The sequence below is a fragment of the Bufo gargarizans genome, chromosome 5 (assembly GCF_014858855.1).
Source record: "Bufo gargarizans isolate SCDJY-AF-19 chromosome 5, ASM1485885v1, whole genome shotgun sequence".
Classification (NCBI taxonomy): domain Eukaryota; kingdom Metazoa; phylum Chordata; class Amphibia; order Anura; family Bufonidae; genus Bufo; species Bufo gargarizans.
The window spans coordinates 244,049,994-244,068,728 of NC_058084.1; the positions used below are offsets into that span (position 1 = coordinate 244,049,994).

General features: G+C 42.3%; 1 protein-coding gene across 1 annotated transcript in view; it reads left to right on the forward strand.

Moving 5' to 3' along the window:
- The first annotated feature begins 3,544 nt into the window (after positions 1-3,544).
- The window catches only part of LOC122939402 (probable ATP-dependent RNA helicase DDX4), a 175,451-nt gene continuing 160,260 nt past the window's right edge, over positions 3,545-18,735 (forward strand). Inside the window, exons 1-2 of the mRNA XM_044295470.1 lie at positions 3,545-3,726; positions 5,786-6,083. Coding sequence (XP_044151405.1) covers positions 3,545-3,726; positions 5,786-6,083 — 480 coding nt within the window. The remainder of the gene's footprint in view (positions 3,727-5,785; positions 6,084-18,735) is intronic.

Sequence of the window (18,735 nt, forward strand, 5' to 3'; positions counted from 1 at the left end):
AACAGACAAGGAACGGCTATAGACGACTGGAGATGTGGACGAGATTGACGAACAAATACGCGTATGATGCGTAAACTACGGAGGTTTGAAAATGAACTGACGTATTGAATGCGTACTTGAGGCAACTGAACATGACCTAAAAAATGTGCAGGGCATTTCTTTCCCTTTTTTTTTTTTTTTTGTGACACACGCATATATATTATATATATGTATATATATGTATATATATATATATATATATATATATATATATACACACACACACACATACCCCATCGTGTTAATACAACCTTCTTTCCCCCCCTTTTTTTTTTTTGTGTGCCTAAGTAAAACAATGGCATAGGTGTGTTTTTTATTTTTTATTTTTTTTTCTTAACTGCAGTAGCAGGAGTGCTCATTCTGAAAACCTGCTACACACTGTATAGTGAGCTCCCCGTCCTGCATTCTCAGATGTGGCCACCGGGGGCGAATGGAACCAGACAGGAAGGAGCCTGGGACACCGAGTGAAGTGAAGCAAGAGGCCGCCAGCAGCAGGAGAGGACACCAGACGGAGAGGACACAGAGGTAAGTACAGCAAATACAGGTCCTTCTCAAAAAATTAGCATATTGTGATAAAGTTCATTATTTTCTGTAATGTACTGATAAACATTAGACTTTCATATATTTTAGATTCATTACACACAACTGAAGTAGTTCAAGCCTTTTATTGTTTTAATATTGATGATTTTGGCATACAGCTCATGAAAACCCAAAATTCCTATCTCAAAAAATTAGCATATCATGAAAAGGTTCTCTAAACGAGCTATTAACCTAATCATCTGAATCAACTAATTAACTCTAAACACCTGCAAAAGATTCCTGAGGCTTTTAAAAACTCCCAGCCTGGTTCATTACTCAAAACTGCAATCATGGGTAAGACTGCCGACCTGACTGCTGTCCAGAAGGCCATCATTGACACCCTCAAGCAAGAGGGTAAGACACAGAAAGAAATTTCTGAACGAATAGGCTGTTCCCAGAGTGCTGTATCAAGGCACCTCAGTGGGAAGTCTGTGGGAAGGAAAACGTGTGGCAGAAAACGCTGCACAACGAGAAGAGGTGACCAGACCCTGAGGAAGATTGTGGAGAAGGACCGATTCCAGACCTTGGGGACTGAGTCTGGAGTAGAAACATCCAGAGCCACCGTGTACAGGCGTGTGCAGGAAATGGGCTACAGGTGCCGCATTCCCCAGGTCAAGCCACTTTTGAACCAGAAACAGCGGCAGAAGCGCCTGACCTTGGCTACAGAGAAGCAGCACTGGACTGTTGCATGTCATTCGGAGATCAAGGTGCCAGAATCTGGAGGAAGACTGGGGAAATGCCAAACTGCCTGAAGTCCAGTGTCAAGTACCCACAGTCAGTGATGGTCTGGGGTGCCATGTCAGCTGCTGGTGTTGGTCCACTGTGTTTTATCAAGGGCAGGGACAATGCAGCTGGCTATCAGGAGATTTTGGAGCACTTCATGCTTCAATCTGCTGAAAAGCTTTATGGAGATGAAGATTTCATTTTTCAGCATGACCTGGCACCTGCTCACAGTGCCAAAACCACTGGTAAATGGTTTACTGACCATGGTATTACTGTGCTCAATTGGCCTGCCAACTCTCCTGACCTGAACCCCATAGAGAATCTGTGGGATATTGGGAAGAGAAAGTTGAGAGATGCAAGACCCAACACTCTGGATGAGCTTAAGGCCGCTATCGAAGCATCCTGGGCCTCCATAACACCTCAGCAGTGCCACAGGCTGCTTGCCTCCATGCCACGCCGCATTGAAGCAGTGATTTCTGCAAAAGGATTCCCGACCATGTATTGAGTGCATAACTGAACATAATTATTTGAAGGTTGACTTTTTTTGTATTAAAAACACTTTTCTTTTATTGGTCGGATGAAATATGCTAATTTTCTGAGATAGGAAATTTGGGTTTTCATGAGCTGTATGCCAAAATCATCAATATTAAAACAATAGAAGGCTTGAACTACTTCAGTTGGTGTGTAATGAATCTAAAATATATGAAAGTCTAATGTTTATCAGTACGTTACAGAAAATAATGAACTTTATCACAATATGCTAATTTTTTGAGAAGGACCTGTATAACCAAATAAACCTGCCTCACTAATGGCACGACGGCCCATGCCAGACATTTGCGAACGATTTCAGGACCACGCTGACCCCTGCACCCTGCCTATACTGCCGCGTGGGAGCCGATGCATCCAGGCAGTTTGCTCCGGTGCAGCGTGACTCCCCCTTACCTGGGGAGCCAGCGCTGCCAACCAGACTATAAGCAACGCCGCTGACTGAGGCGGCAACTTACCTGGGAAGGCAGGCGAATGAGTTTGGACGTGGAAACGGTGGGCACAGCGCACAGTGCGAATAAGGAGCAGTAAAGCAACTGACCAGACGCACACGGATATGGCCACAATCTGTGTTGAGCAGACGTAGGATGTAGGGGAGGGGGAATGGAACCTAAATAGCGTGGCAGAGCCCCTCCCACAAATACAGGACAATGAATCGGCCTTAAAACACTGCTATTGATGCACTAAAATACACCTATTTGTGCACTTATAAACAGTATTTAATTTGCAAAAAAAATTGGGGAAACAAAATGCATGCCAAATTGTGCATAGTTTGGCCAGTCTGAGTGCAACTAAGCTATACTCTATGAAGCTGCCTGCACACTATGCGGATTACGTGCATTTTTCCGCACAGATTTTTGTGTGGAAAAAACATAGGGGGTAATTTATTAAAAGCAATGTTTTAGGCATATTTCACTATAATAAATGACCCCCATAGTGTAATACAGTACCAGCAAAGTGTATGAGATTAGACAATTATCATGTACACTTAGCTTTTTGTTAAGTGGAGTAATTAACCTCCCATGCGGATATTTGAAATCTGCAGCATGTCAATTGTTATTGTGTTTTTCTTATGCAGATTTCACCCATTTCAATGAAAGGGTGAGATCTGTATCAATTCTGCACCAAAAACCACATAAAAAACACACAAAAAATGCAATAAATAGTGCACATTTATGCAAGTTTTTTTGTTCGATTTTGGTGCGCATTTCATGTACAGTGTGGAGCCGCCCTTAGGCCTCATGCACACGACCGTTGTTTCGTCCCGTGTCCGTTGTTCAGTTTTTCGTGATTTTCAGCGGACCCATTGACTTTCAATGGTTCCGTTGAAAAATCGGCTAAGGCACCATTTGGCATCCGCGTCCATGATCCGTGGTTCCAGTCCGTCAAAAAAATATGTCCTATTTTTTTCGCGGACAACGGTTCGCGGACCCATTCAAATCAATGGGTCCGTGAAAATCGCGGATGCACAACCGTTTTATTAATCTTTTTCATGGCAAAACTGTCTGCCAGATTTGAGCCCAATAAAAAAATAATAATAATTTCAATACAGGAAGGAAGCTTCAGGTCATAGGTTATCACATTGCAGTTTACTACTGACCTGTGGTGATTGTGGTTCTGTGTAGTTTGCTGTTGATTTGCTTGAAAAATTGTGACCATGCCAAAGTGGAACGTAGAGAAGCTCATAACTTTGGTACAGGAGAGGCCTGAGTTATGGGACAGCAGGCTCAACGTCTATCAAGACAGAGTCCGCAAAGAGGTTTCGTGGGAGAAAGTGGCCTGTTCCATGAGGCGAGTGGAATTGCAAAAAGCCGATGCCAGAGGCCCGGGCAGATTTAGGTAAGTGCCAGCAATGTCATTGCACTGTCCTGGTCCCTGTCTTGTCACTATTGAACTTGCTATTAATTACATGATGTTTAAATAACTGCATACGAGCGTGGAACACAGAGGTGAGCGTGGAACACGGAGGTGAGCGTTCCGCGGTATCCCAGCCTGGCATCCTCTTTTGTTGCTATGATGCGGTGTGCTTTTTGTCGACCCTGAAGTACAGTCAGACACTGGTATAGTTCATACGAGTTTATTACGGTACTGCAGTGGCGGCACTAGGTGCACGGCGTCCTAGGAAACCAATAATAACATGAACTCCTGTTCTCACCAGGATGCTAGGCCGTGATACTGCGGAACGCTTAGCTCCATGTTCCTAAACTGTTTTTTTTTATTCACCTCCCTTATATTATATATGCCTATATATGGATTTTACATTTTAATTCTATAAAATATACCCTACTCCTACTATTGGGTGTTTTTAAAATGCCTGGCCCTAGCTATGATACAGTAAACTGTAGTAATGGATACTATGCATGTGCACCTGCTAGTTGGTGGCACTTGTTCTAATTTAAATTGCGTATGCAATAGTTGATATTTAACGCATATTGTGCATTAATTTACATACCAATGCCTAGCACGATTATTCCTTGGCTTCATGAACGTTTTTAATTAGTATATCCAAACTGGCAGTACTGTAGCATGTGTTGTATTTTTATTCATTTTGGATGAATTATCCTCAGGTTGTGGCTTTTTTTTTTGATAATTTTTTTTAAAGAAATTTAAAAAGGTCAATTTTAAACATGACAAATTCTAAACTTGAAATTTTTTATTTTCAAAATAGTGAAGCAAACCAAGACCCGGTGGAACAGCTGCCCGGATCAGTTTCGCCAGGAACTTAATGAACGGGGACGAAGTGGCGATAGGGGTGCCCGAAAAAGGCCATACATCTACACCGTGCAATTAGAGTTTCTCAAACCGGTGATGGATTTGAGGCCGTAAAAATATTTTTTTATATGTTATTTGACTATTGATCACCTCTCACCTCGGTGTAGGTGCATTTTTTGGAACCAAAATAAAAATAAAAAAACAACCACACTCTTCAGCAGTATGACGAGACAAAACAAGCACATCGCACATGCCCTGCCCTCTGCCGTCTCTCTTCATCCTGTGTGCCACTTTATGTTTAATATATAGTCACAGTTATGTGATGGGATAGAGTGCTATCAGTGCTGGAAATTAGAAGGGAGGTGACACTTGTGCATTGCATGTTTTTTCTCATCATACAGCTGATTGACATATATTTTGCCCGTTGTTTGTCGATCGTCAATATGAGAATGTGTACCTTTACATTGGATATGTTCGAAATATGATAACGATTGGCCCAGGCCTTACCAGTCATAGGTGCGTGAATAGTGTTCCCATTTTTGGTTTATTCTCTGTATTCCTTTGTTTTTGATTAAAAATGTTTTTTTTTTTACCTTTAATCTTTTAAACAGGACCTGGTCTATATGAAAATTTCCTTTTACCTTATTCTCTAGTTGTATTTCAATTTAAAAAAATGTTCGGCATGAGTTATTATTAAAAATGCTCAATACTTTGTACTATTATACATTGACACTAATGATGCACCAACTGCGTTCCTGGTGCAGATTTTTATGATAAACTTCCACCCTGACCTTATGAAGCATTCAAAATGTTCAGGAAGTGGTATTTTGGAAGCTTTAATAAACCAAAACGAGTGTGACACTGTACAAACTCGCCCACAATGCAGATGTTCTGAATTTCAGCACTTGATTAGCTCCTAGAATGTGTTCACCAATTTTTGCACAGGACATACTATCTATCCCCAAACTACTATCATTGTTCAGATTTTTTTTTTGTAAAAAAAGAGTACTTGTTCACAATAGGATTCATCAGTGATTTAGTGTTTATATGGATATATTTATTTTAGTTCGGACTTGCACAAACGACTATACAACTTTACATTTTTTTTTAATAAAAACCTAATGAAAAACCAGAATGTTGTACTACATAAATTTAATATATGATTATCTATAATGTTTCCATACAGTACTGTCGACAGCTTGGAAGAAGATCGGGAGGATTCGGATGCTGGTGGGAGTGAAACTCCGGCAGTTTTCTCACCGGAAAGTAGCCCCACACATCCCCAGGCTGAGGAGACCCGACAACCACCTCTTGAGCCGCCAACCCTTTCACAGGGGTCCCTGGATATGACCCAGCAGCCTCAGCCAAGGCGTCGACGCAATGTCCCTCAGGCTTCCTCAGCTCCAGATACTAGGGAACAAATAGACTCTAGAGTAATTGAATTCCTGGCCAAGAGGAGGAGTGAGGGACCGGAAGAAGCAGTGGTGAGGGGGCTGGGTCCTTTACTCAGGGGCATCCCTGCCCACCAATTGAGCCCTTGCGTGGCGGGTATTGCCATGGTTATAGAGTTGTTCTCCTCCCCCTACGAGGAAGCTATTGTGGCGGAGATCTTCAACATGAGACGTAGGATACTTTCTGCACGCTCTCAACAGGTTTCCGGCCAAAGCCAACCCCAACCCCATGGCCCACCTGTACCTGGCCCATCTTACCAGGTGGCCCCGGGAAACCAGCCGGCCAGCTTCCCAATATTATCAACAGGCTGCCACCTATGCCACTGCCACAGCAACAGCAGAGGCCTGGCAGTTCTTTCTAGCCTGGTCCCTTTACCAGGGATTTGTTCAACCTTTAATTTGGTATTCAAGTGCATTTTTTTGTTATTTATTGAATATTTTCTTTGGCTAATTTGTGCCAGCATACTTTTTGTTAAATGTTTTTTGAGACCTTTGGTTTCGTTCATTTAAAAAATAGTCCAAAACAATGTGTCTTGAATTTATTTTTAAAGCCTAACAAAATGTGACGGTAACCAAAACCTACATAACTATGGGATGTAGATTTACAAACCACTCAACCATTTTTGGATGAAGAAGTAGCAATACAAATTAGATAGGGCAGTGATGGCTAACCTTTGCACTCCAGCTGTGAACGAATTTCAACTCCCAGCATGCTCCATTTATTTCTATCGTGTTTGTAAATCATCGAAGCAAGGGGGGCATCTTGGGAGTTGTAGTTTTAACCCAGCTGGAGTGCCAAGGTTAGCCATCACTGATCTAGACCTTTTTACTAGGTGTTGGTACCAACATCTGTTTGTACGGGGAGCAATGGAAAAAAATAATAGATGAGAGTAGAATGCACAAATGGCCAAACATACCTTTTCTAAAAATTTTGGTTGGTGAGAAATATAAGATTATCCTAATGTTTGAACTGAAAACCTATTGGCTATGTGCATTTTCAACCAACAACACTTACTATTGTTTCTTTGGGTTGCAAAAAAGCATATCATGTTTGAGGAATACATGTAGAATGTGATGGTGTAAATTGCTAAATTTCAGCTATAACATAAAATATATAACATTCAAATTTCAAAAGACACTTCCAAAAGACACAAACAATACTTGTAGTAGTAAACCAAGTTTATTTTACATGGTGACGGCCACTTATTAAAAAACATTTTTAGAGTTATTAGAAGGTTTTTAGAAACATATAGCAAATCCATTAATGATGTTTCTAAAATTTAAAAACAAAACATCTTGTTTTGGTAAAAAAAAAGATTGATTAGCTTTTAGTTCCAAAAAACCTCAGCCCGCAAGCCCACGTCAAGGGTCCTCATTGTCTTGCGAGTCCCTACACTCAACTATGTCTGAAATTACATAAGCTATCTGGAAAACAAAAAACAAACTAACAAGCACAGAAGAAAGCAAACACTGCCACGAATTCCGTCCCTCTGCCATGGCAAGGACCCCTCTGGGCTTAAAAAGTAGTCTGCATACAGTTCTCGAACTGCGATGCCTGCAGTCCCAGGTCGTCTATGCAGGGTCCGATCCAAGCCCAAACCTGCTGACGCGGGCAAATCTTCCATGTCAACAGAAGAGGAAGCCTTGTGAATCCTGGTGAAGTTGTGTAGAACAACACAAGCTTGAATCACCAGGGTAGCATTCTCCGGATCCATCTGTATGGATGACAAAAACACCCTCCATTTGCTAGAGAGTATTCCGAAAGCGCACTCAACATACCGACGGGCACGAGTCAACCGGTAGTTGAAAATACGCCTCCTGACATCCAAACCACGCTTTGGAAAGGGCCGCAAAACATGGTGAGTTAATGCAAACCCTTCATCCTCCACGATGACAAATGGAGCCGGCGGACCAGCAGATCCGGGCAGTCTTCTGGACTCGGGCAGGGCAAGCTGGTTGGCACGAAGCTGATCACCCATTCTAGAAGAACTAAAGATGCGCGCATCAGCAGTGCTTCCATAGGCCCCGATATCAACCATTATAAACCGGTAGTTACTGTCAGCAACAGCCATCAGCACTACCGAAAAATATTGTTTAAAAATTGAAGAATCGGGACCCTGAGTGTGGCGGCTTCTTCACACGGATGTGCTTGTTATCCATTGCCCCGATGCAGTTTGGAAACTGCACAGAATTTTGGAAGCCCTCAGCGATACGAAGCCAATCGTCCACCTTGGGCTGCCGCATCACCGTCTCTTGGAGTTGCTGCCAGATGACCTGGCAAGTGTGACGGACAATCCGAGAGATCGTCGAGGTTCCTAAAAGAAATTTAAAATGCAGGGATGCAAATGAGTTCCCCGTTGCAAGGAATCTGTTGAAAAATGGAAAGAAAAAAAATCTGACAGCAGCAAATCAAAGGGAACATCAGATACATGAATGACATATAATGTTGCACACCAGATAAGATTTTAAAGACCCTATGTCCATTGTGGACAAAACAAAAAAGTTAAGCAAAACATTAGGGGGCTACGAGCAAAACACTACCAGCTATTGGGGTGTGGGCAGTACGACCAGAACTAAGTTACAACTACTGTCTTTAGCCCCTTTGAAATGTTGTAAGTTATTGGCAACTTAAAACTTATGTGAACATTATGCATGATGAGGACGAAAGATGAAAATCACAGGGTTTTGCCACAACCTCAAACACACAAAATAGGGTACAGACTGGCATATAGGCTTCAAGCAGGGTGCTGCACGCAGCTAGGGATCCTGACTGAGGGTCCAAAAGCTTAAAGACACTACAATAATCTGATGCAGTCCCCAATATAGTTTGTTAAAAAATGGTGATTTAGTCACTCACACACCCAGGATACAGGCTGCTGTAACCTTGCTGCCTGACTGAGCCAAAAATCCATTTTGTCACAAACTATACAGGCGAGTGCTGAGGATTATTGTAGTGTCTTGAGGACGTTAGCGGAACCAAAGTTTGAAACTTGCACATACGAATAGACAACCCTCAATATTTGGGTGTTATGTGTCAGGGATTAACGGTTATTACAACCAAAAACTAAACAATAAAATACCACAAAACATTATGGCAAAAGAAAGGTTACTTCAGCAAACAGAAGCACATGTCTAACAGCAGCCATTTTAAAACACATGTTCCTCCTGACAGAAGCACGGCACATTACTGTTGAAGCTTGATAAATTATACATTGCTTACCTCAACGTGACAATGAGCCTTTCCTCAGGAGAAATGCTGCGCCTCATATTGGTGTCCATGAAGGTAAGGACAGTACGTAGAGATGACAGCAAGCGATCAAATGTATTGACTGACATCCTGCAGAAGGAGAAAAACTTCTCTGGATTCAGTCGCAGATCTTTGTAGAGGGAATGAAAGTGTCCTTTCCGGTAACGTTGTGAAACAATCGGATGGACCCAAAATCGACTCCTTTAACCTCAGGCAACAAAGGAGTGTGCGGTCCCCATCGCCGAGAAACAAGCCAATGCATTAAGACCTCATCCTCAGATGCATCATCCATAGTGAAATTGCAAAGAAAAGCAACCAAAATCACCTCTGTACTCTGTGAAGACTACAGAAAATGGCCACAAAACCAAACTCAGGACACTTCATTTATACCAGTATCCTGGGTGGAGTTATTAAAATTTCATTTTTTTAACCATTCCTTCTTTAATGACGGTCCGCAAAAAAAACCTGAAACACGGACACACGGAAACACGACGGAAGAAAAAACGGACACGGATCACGGAACAACGGAACCCCGTTTTGCGGACCGAGAAAAAATACTGTCGTGTGCATGAGGCCTTATTGACACACTAAAATGCGCTCTTTTGCACATTTATAAATACACTGTACTTGCCACCGTCAAAGAGATATATAATAGTTATTCAGCCGGTTCATTTTTGGAAAGAAAAAGGTGCAATTTTATAGCACATGCAGCAAATATGACAATTCACCGTTTTATGTAAAAAAAATATGTATATATACAGTGGGATGCAAAAGTTTGGGCAAACTTGTTAATCGTCATGATTTTCCTGTATAAATCGTTTGTTGTTACGATAAAAAATGTCAGTTAAATATATCATATAGGAGACACCAACAGTGATATTTGAGAAGTGAAATGAAGTTTATTGAATTTAGAGAAAGTGTGCTATAATTGTTTAAACAAAATTAGGCAGGTGCATAAATTTGGGCACCACAAAAAAGAAATTAAATCAATATTTAGTAGATCCTCCTTTTGCAGAAATTACAGCCTCTAAACGCTTCCTGTAGGTTCCAATGAGAGTCTGGATTCTGGTTGAAGGTATTTTGGACCATTCCTCCTTACAAAAAATCTTTAGTTCATTCAGGTTTGATGGCTTCCAAGCATGGACAGCTCTCTTTAGGTCAAACCACAGATTTTCAATTATATTCAGGTCTGGGGACTGAGATGGCCATTCCAGAACGTTGTACTTGATCCTCTGCATAAATGCCTTAGTGGATTTTGAGCAGTGTTTAGGGTCGTTGTCTTGTTGAAAGATCCAGCCCTGGCGCAGCTTCAGCTTTGTCACTGATTCCTGGACATTGGTCTCCAGAATCTGCTGATACTGAGTGAAATCAATGCGTCCCTCAACTTTCACAAGATTCCCAGTCCCTGCACTGGCCACACAGCCCCACAGCATGATGGAACCACCACCATATTTTACTGTAGGTAGCAGGTGTTTTTCTTGGAATGCTGTGTTCTTTTTCCTCCATGCATAACTCCCCTTGTTATGGCCAAATAACGAAATTTTAGTTTCATCAGTCCACAGCACCTTATTCCAAAATGAAGCTGGCTTTTCCAAATGTGCTTTAGCCCACCTCAAGCGGCACTTTTTCTGCTGTGGGTGGAGAAAAGGCTTCCTCTGCATCACTCTCGCATACAGCATCTCCTTGTGTAAAGTGCGCCGAATGGTTGAACGATGCACAGTGACTCCATCTGCAGCAAGATGATGTTGTAGCTCTTTGGTGCTGGTCTGTGGGTTGACTCTGACTGTTCTCACCATTTGTCGCTTCTGTCTATCCAAGATTTTTCTTGGTCTGCCACTTCGAGCCTTAACTTGAACTGAGCCTGTGGTCTTCCATTTCCTCAATATGTTCCTAACTGTGCAAACAGACAGCTGAAATCTCTGAGACAGCTTTCTGTATTCTTCCCCTAAACCATGATGGTGAACAATCTTTGTCTTCAGGTCATTTGAGAGTTGTTTTGAGACCCCCGTGTTGCTACTCTTCAGAGAAAATGAAAAGAGGAGGGAAACTTACAATTGACCCCCTTAAATACTCTTTCTCATAATTGGATTCACCTGTGTATGTAGGTCAGGTGTCACTGAGCTTACCAAGCCAATTTGAGTTCCAATAATTAGTTCTAAAGGTTTTGGAATCAATAAAATGACAACAGTGCCCAAATTTATGCACCTGCCCAATTTTGTTTAAACAATTATACCACACGTTCTGTAAATCCAATAAACTTAATTTCACTTCTCAAATATCCCTGTGTGTGTCTCCTATATGATATATTTAACTGACTTTTTTTATTATAACAACCAACGATTTATACAGGAAAATCATGACGATTAACAAGGTTGCCCAAGCTTTCGCATTCCACTGTATGTCTCAATCAATCACTTAAAAAAAAAAAAAAAAAAATAATTACCTATATCATAATGGAGATATTTTTCTAGGGTGCTCTGGAGGAAAGGCAGAAATGTCAGAGTAATTTCTTTTAATCAGTGTTTCACTTTGTTTATTAATACAATGCATGACCATTTTACAAAGACTTCACATTTATGAAATTATATAATTGCTTCAATCAGTGGTTATCTATTCTCTTCACAAAGGGTTGTAAAGGTTAAATTAAACATGTTTTATTAATCATTTTCTCTTTATAATTGAATTTACATCCTGCACTACCATACTTGGAGTTAATGACATAAAGTGAATAGTAAGGTGATGAAATATGCATTGTGCCAAAACAGCATTTAGCCAGTTTGACAAAAAGGCACCTACCATCAGCATCCTTCTAAAATTGTACTGATATGGCAGTACTGTACTTAATTTGTCAGTGGTGAGTTTATGTTGGCATTAACTTTAATAGGATGTCAATGAGATATGCCTTAAAGGGGTTGTGCAACAAGGTTGGGGATGGGGTTTGGCAAATCCTCCCACCTGACTTGTAAAAGAAAGATTACTTACCTACTTCCCAATACTGGCTCCCCATTCCTTCTCCTCCAGACCTGCTATGCTCTGCTGGGCTCCCTTGCTATCAACATCTGGTTTGACATTGCCGCAAGTGGAGACCAGATCCCCTTACATCATGTGACCATTTATCATGATATAAGGGGAGACAGTCATCTCTATGGCCAATGATTTGCTGCTGCAATGTGAAACTGGATGTTGAAAACGAGGGAGCCAAGTGGAGCATCACACGACAGAAGGATTAACCAGCGCCAGGAAGCATGAAGTTCGCAAAAAAAAGCCATTCTTGTAGAACCCTTTTAAGTGTCATCAGTGGAGTTCTAGGACTGCCAGTGAAGTGAGGTGTTTACAACAGGGAATCAGAAAAGGAAGTCCGGAGAAGACTGGAGATTAAAGAAGGGAAGGTATCAGGATATTAGGCAAAGATATATGGTTGTGACAGGTGGTGGACAGTCTTGCAATTTTGAAATACATTCTCATCATAGATGGCCAGTGAAGAGATTGTTTAAGGGGAAATGTAGTGGAGAAACAAAGGGAAATGTTAAGTCGTAGCCAAAAGTTTTGAGAATTACATAAATATTGTAAATTGGAAAAGTTGCTGCTTAAGTTTTTATAATATCAATTTGCATATACTCCAGAATGTTATGAAGAGTGATCAGATGAATTGCATAGTCCTTCTTTGCCATGAAAATTAACTTAATCCCCAAAAAACTTTCAACTGCATTTCATTGCTGTCATTAAAGGACCTGCTGAGATCATTTCAGTAATCGTCTTGTTAACTCAGGTAAGAATATTGACCAACACAAGGCTGGAGATCATTATGTCAGGCTGATTGGGTTAAAATGGCAGACTTGACCTGTTAAAAGGAGGGTGATGCTGGAAAACATTATTCTTCCATCGTTAACCATGGTGACCTGCAAAGAAACGCATGCAGCCATAATTGCGTTGCATAAAAACGGCTTCACAGGCAAGGATATTGTGGCTACTAAGATTGCACCTCAATCAACAATTTATAGGATCATCAAGAACTTCAAGGAAAGAGGTTCAATTCTTGTTAAGAAGGCTTCAGGGCGTCCAAGAAAATCCAGCAAGCGCCAGGATCGTCTGTAGGATCGGAGTGCCACCAGTGCAGAGCTTGCTTAGGAATGGCAGCAGGCAGGTGTGAGTGCATCTGCACGCACAGTGAGGCGAAGACTTTTGGAAGATGGCCTGGTGTTAAGAAGGGCAGCAAAGAAGCCACATCTCTCCAAAAAAAACATCAGAGACAGATTGATCTTCTGCAGAAAATATGGTGAATGGACTGCTGAGGACTGGGGCAAAGTCATATTCTCCAATGAAGCCTCTTTCCGATTGTTTGGGGCATCAGGAAAAAGGCTTGTCCGGAGAAGAAAAGGTGAGCGCTACCATAAGTCTTGTGTCATGCCAACAGTAAAGCATCCTGAGACTATTCATGTGTGGGGTTGCTTCTCATCCAAGGGAGTGGGTTCACTCACAATTTTGCCCAAAAACACTGCCATGAATAAAGAATGGTACCAAAACACCCTCCAACAGCAACTTCTTCCAACAATCCAACAACAGTTTGGTGAAGAACAATGCATTTTCCAGCACGATGGAACACCGTGCCATAAGGCAAAAGTGATAACTAAGTGGCTCTGGGACCAAAAAGTTGACATTTTGGGTCCATGGCCTGGAAACTCCCCAGATCTTGATCCCATTGAGAACTTGTGGTCAATCCTCAAGAGGCGGGTGGACAAACAAAATCCCACTAATTCTGACAAACTCCAAGAAGTGATTATGAAAGAATGGGTTGCTATCAGTCAGGAATTGGCCCAGAAGTTGATTGAGAGCATGCCTAGTCGAATTGCAGAGGTCCTGAAAAAGAAGAGCCAACACTGCAAATACTGACTCTTTGCATAAATGTCATGTAATTGTCGATAAAAGCCTTTGAAATGTATGAAGTGCGTGTAATTATATTTCACTACATCACAGAAACAACTGAAACAAAGATCTAAAAGCAGTTTAGCAGCAAACTTTGTGAAAACTAATATTTGTGTCATTCTCAAAACTTATGGCCACAACTGTAGATTTACTGGGGAATAGAGTTTGGGTGGCTTGAAGGGATGTGAGAGGAGACAGTGGCAGTGGACTAGGAAAAGTATGGCGTCATTACCAATTATTGATTATTTTGGTAAAACAGTTGAGTCAGATAGAGTAAACTGAATCCCTAAAGCTGGTCATACACTTGAGATAATGTATGAAAGATCCCACTAACTAAACTGGCCGACCAGGGAGTCAGGGGGCAAATAATCAGCTGAATTTAGAAAGCAGGAGAAAAAGATGATGGATATAGCTTGTAGACACACTGTATACCGGAATGTCTTCTGGGACATTGAAGAACAAACAGTTTTAGGTTGATTAGGTTAAAGAGTGTCTATCATATCAGTATCTATTTCACCTAGAAAAGTACTACCAAAGCTTTGTATGGGAATTAAATAGCATTTGAAGTATACCTATTATTTCATGGATGAAGATTTGTTTACATACTGTAGATAAAAGCAGTTTGCTGTGATATGCAACTGACTAGTTTTATGGCCAGTGCTCAGGCACTCCTTGTACTATTTAGCCCGACTCTTCCACTGACTCATGATTTACATTTTTATCAGTCCTATATGTTTGTCACCACCAGACATCTGAGAACCTCCTTGAGGTTCCTTTTGCTTTGCTTTCATTTTCTCATCTCGTTAGCCTCTCTCAGCTGTCATGTAGTTGCACTGATTGCATCTCTTTAAATCCCTTCCCATACTGCATCACTTTGCGGTTTATACAACTTCCTGGAGTGTATGCATGCTGGATGCTACTACTGAGTCTTCTACAGATACGTTTTGTTCATTAATTTGTATTTTCCTGTTTGCTGGATCCCAGGTGACCCTGACTCCCTCCGTATCAAGTGTAGGGAGCCGGTGGTCGTGTCCCCTCACTATTATAGGGTGTTTAGGTGTAATACAGTCGAGGTACGAGGATATGCGATCATCTACCATTGAGATTTTTGCATAGGCTGAGCAGTTAGGGAGAGAACCAGGTCTGTTGCAGGGCTCTCCCTTTAGTTCATTAGTTTTGGATCCAGTCAGTCGGATCTTCATTTTGTGTCTTCTAGTTTTCTATACACCTTCCGTGACATTATAAACCGCCAAAACCGTCTCAAGCATGGATCCGGTTTCACTTTTGACTGAACACATGCAGGGTCTTTCATTGGAGGTAGCAGATCTCCGTAAGACTGTTTCTCAGTTTCAGGTGACTGGTTCAGCTTGCGTTCATGGAGTTTGTTCTGAGCCTAAGATCTCGCTCCCGGATACGTTCTCCGGGGGTAGTGAGAATTTTGTTCGTTTTAGAGAGGCTTGCAAACTCCATTTTCGCCTACTTCCCCATTCCTCTGGTGATGAGGAGCAGAGGGCGGGGATCATCATCTCGCTGCTCAGGGATAACGCTCAGTCCTGGGCATTTTCACTGCCGGTGGGGGCACGGCCCCTCTGTCCAGTGGATTAATTTTTTTTAGCCCTGGGTCAGATATATGATGATCAGAATCGTTTTGCTCTGGCTGAGTCTAGACTACGTCTTTTATGCCAGGGTAAACAGTCCGCAGAGATATACTGTTCAAAATTTTGGAGATGGGCAGCTGATACTGGTTGGAATGATGCTGCACTCCGAAGTCAATTTTGCCATGGTCTTTCAGAGGGATTGAAAGATGCATTTGCCTTTCATGAGAGACCTACCTCCTTGGACTCTGCCATGTCTCGGTCCGTTCGTATTGACAGGCGTCTTAGAGAGAGAGGAGAGATCACTCCTTCCTGTCATACTCAGTCCAAGGACAGTGCGGCGGTCTCATTCAGTGCACAGGGGTCTCAGTCGCTCTCAATCCCTTCTGAGCAGGAGCCCATGCAGCTGGGTTTGCTTGCCTCTGGCAATAGAAGATTCAGCTCTCATAGGAAGGTTTGTTTCTGTTGTGGAGGTATAAATCATTTGGCAAATGTTTGTCCCTCTAGGAGATTCAGGCAGTTTTTTTTATAGTAATAAAGAAACAAAAAGAAAAAAAATCCTCTAAAGATGTTCCATCTGTTACTATTGGCAAGGTTGATGCGGAAATTCAAGGTTTTCCGTTTGCTTGTAGTTCCCATTTTGTCCTACCTGCCAGGGTGGCGCTAGAGAGCAAGAACATTTTTTGTGAGATTTTTGTAGATAGTGGAGCAGCTGTCAATCTCATTGATAATCAATTTGCTATAACTCATAGTTTCCAGGTATGCACTGTTTTTGCTATTGATTCCGTTCCACTTTCTCAGAAATCGTTAAAGGGCATAGTTCACAATATGCGTTTGATTGTGAGTGATATTCATGTTGAGGATGTGTCTTGTTTCGTTCTAAGCGGGTTGCCTACTCCTCTAGTGTTGGGGCTACCCTGGCTCACTAAACATAACCCCACCATTGATTGGCAAGCGAGGCAAATAAATGGTTGGAGTGACTTTTGCAGAGAGAATTGCCTCATGACATTTGTTTCAGAGGTTTCTACTAAGACTGTACCATCTTTTCTCTCAGAATTTTCAGATGTGTTTTCTGAGAGTGGTGTTCAGGAATTGCCCCCTCACAGGGAGTACGATTGCCCTATTAATCTCACCCCAGGCACCAAGCTGCCTAAATCTCGTTTATACAATCTCTCCCAACCTGAAAGGGTCGCTATGCGTGCTTTTATCTCAGAGAGTCTGAGAAAGGGACACATACGACCCTCGAAGTCACCTGTTGCCGCTGTTTTTTTCTTTGTTAAGAAAAAAAGATGGTTCTTTAAAACCATGTCTGGATTTCAAGGAGCTGAACAGTATCACAATTCGTGACCCCTATCCGCTTCCTCTGATCCCGGACCTGTTTAACCAGATTGTTGGGGCTAAAGTTTTTTCCAAGTTGGATCTAAGAGAGGCATACAACCTAGTCAGGGTCAGAGAAGGAGACAAATGGAAGACGGCCTTCAATACCCCTGAGGGCCATTTTGAGAATTTGGTTATGCCTTTTGGTTTGATGAATGCTCCAGCCGTCTTTCAGCATTTTGTGAACAGCATTCTTTATCATTTAATGGGGAAATTTGTATTAGTGTATCTAGATGACATTTAGATTTTTTCTCCTGATTTCAAAACTCATAAGGAACACTTACGTCAGGTCTTGCTCATCCTGCGGGAGAATAAATTGTACGCTAAACTGGAAAAATGTGTGTTTGCGGTTCCAGAAATTCTATTTCTGGGGTTTCTTTTCTCCGCTTCTGGTTTTTGCATGGACCCCAAGAAGGTCCGCGCTGTGCTTGAGTGGGGGCTTCCTGAGAATCAGAAGGCGCTAATGTGTTTTTTGGGTTTTGCCAATTATTACAGGAAGTTTATTTTGAATTATTCCTCTGTTGTTAAACCACTCACTGATATGATTAGAAAGGGGGTAGATTTTTCCTCCTGGTCGGTAGAGGCGCGTAAGGCCTTTTCTAATATCAAGGAGGGTTTTGCTTCCGCTCCCATCTTGGTATAACCTGATATTTCTCTACCCTTCATAGTTGAGGTTGATGCTTCTGAGGTGGGTGTGGGTGCGGTCTTGTCTCAGGGTCCCTCTCCTGCCAAATGGCGACCGTGTGCCTTTTTCTCGCAGAAACTCTCCTCCGCAGAGAGAAATTACGATGTGGGCGATAGGGAGTTGTTGGCCATCAAGTTAGCTTTTGAGGAATGGCGCCATTGGCTAGAGGGAGCGAGACACCCTATTACAGTGTTTACTGACCATATGAATTTGGCCTACTTGGAATCAGCCAAGCGTCTGAACCTGATACAGGCCAGATGGTCTTTGTTCTTTTCAAGGTTTAATTTTGTTGTCACGTTCCGCTCTGGGGTTAAGAATGTGAAGACGGATGCCCTGTCACGTTGTTTTCCGGGAGGTGGGAATTTTGAAGACCCGGGTCCCATTTTGGCTGAAGGTGTGGTGGTCTCTGCTCTTTATCCTGAATTGGAGGCAGAGGTTCAGGTAGCCCAGTCAGAGGCTCCTGATCTTTGTCCTCCTGGGAGGTTGTTTGTGCCTCTCGCTTTAAGACACAAGATTTTTAAGGAGCACTGTCCTTGCTGGGCACCCGGGGGCAAGAGCCACAGTGGATCTCATCGCTCGGAGATTCTGGTGGCCGGCGCTTCGTAAGTCGGTTGAGGGTTTTGTGGCAGCCTGCGAGACCTGCGCTCGTGCCAAAGTCCCTCATTCACGGCCATCAGGTCCTCTCCTTCCGTTACCCATTCCTTCCCGTCCTTGGACACATCTGTCCATGGACTTAATTACGGACCTGCCTCGTTCCTCGGGGAAGACTGTGATTCTGGTGGTGGTGGACCGTTTTAGCAAAATGGTGCATTTCATTACTTTTCCTGGCTTGCCCAATGCTAAGACGCTGGCGCAGGC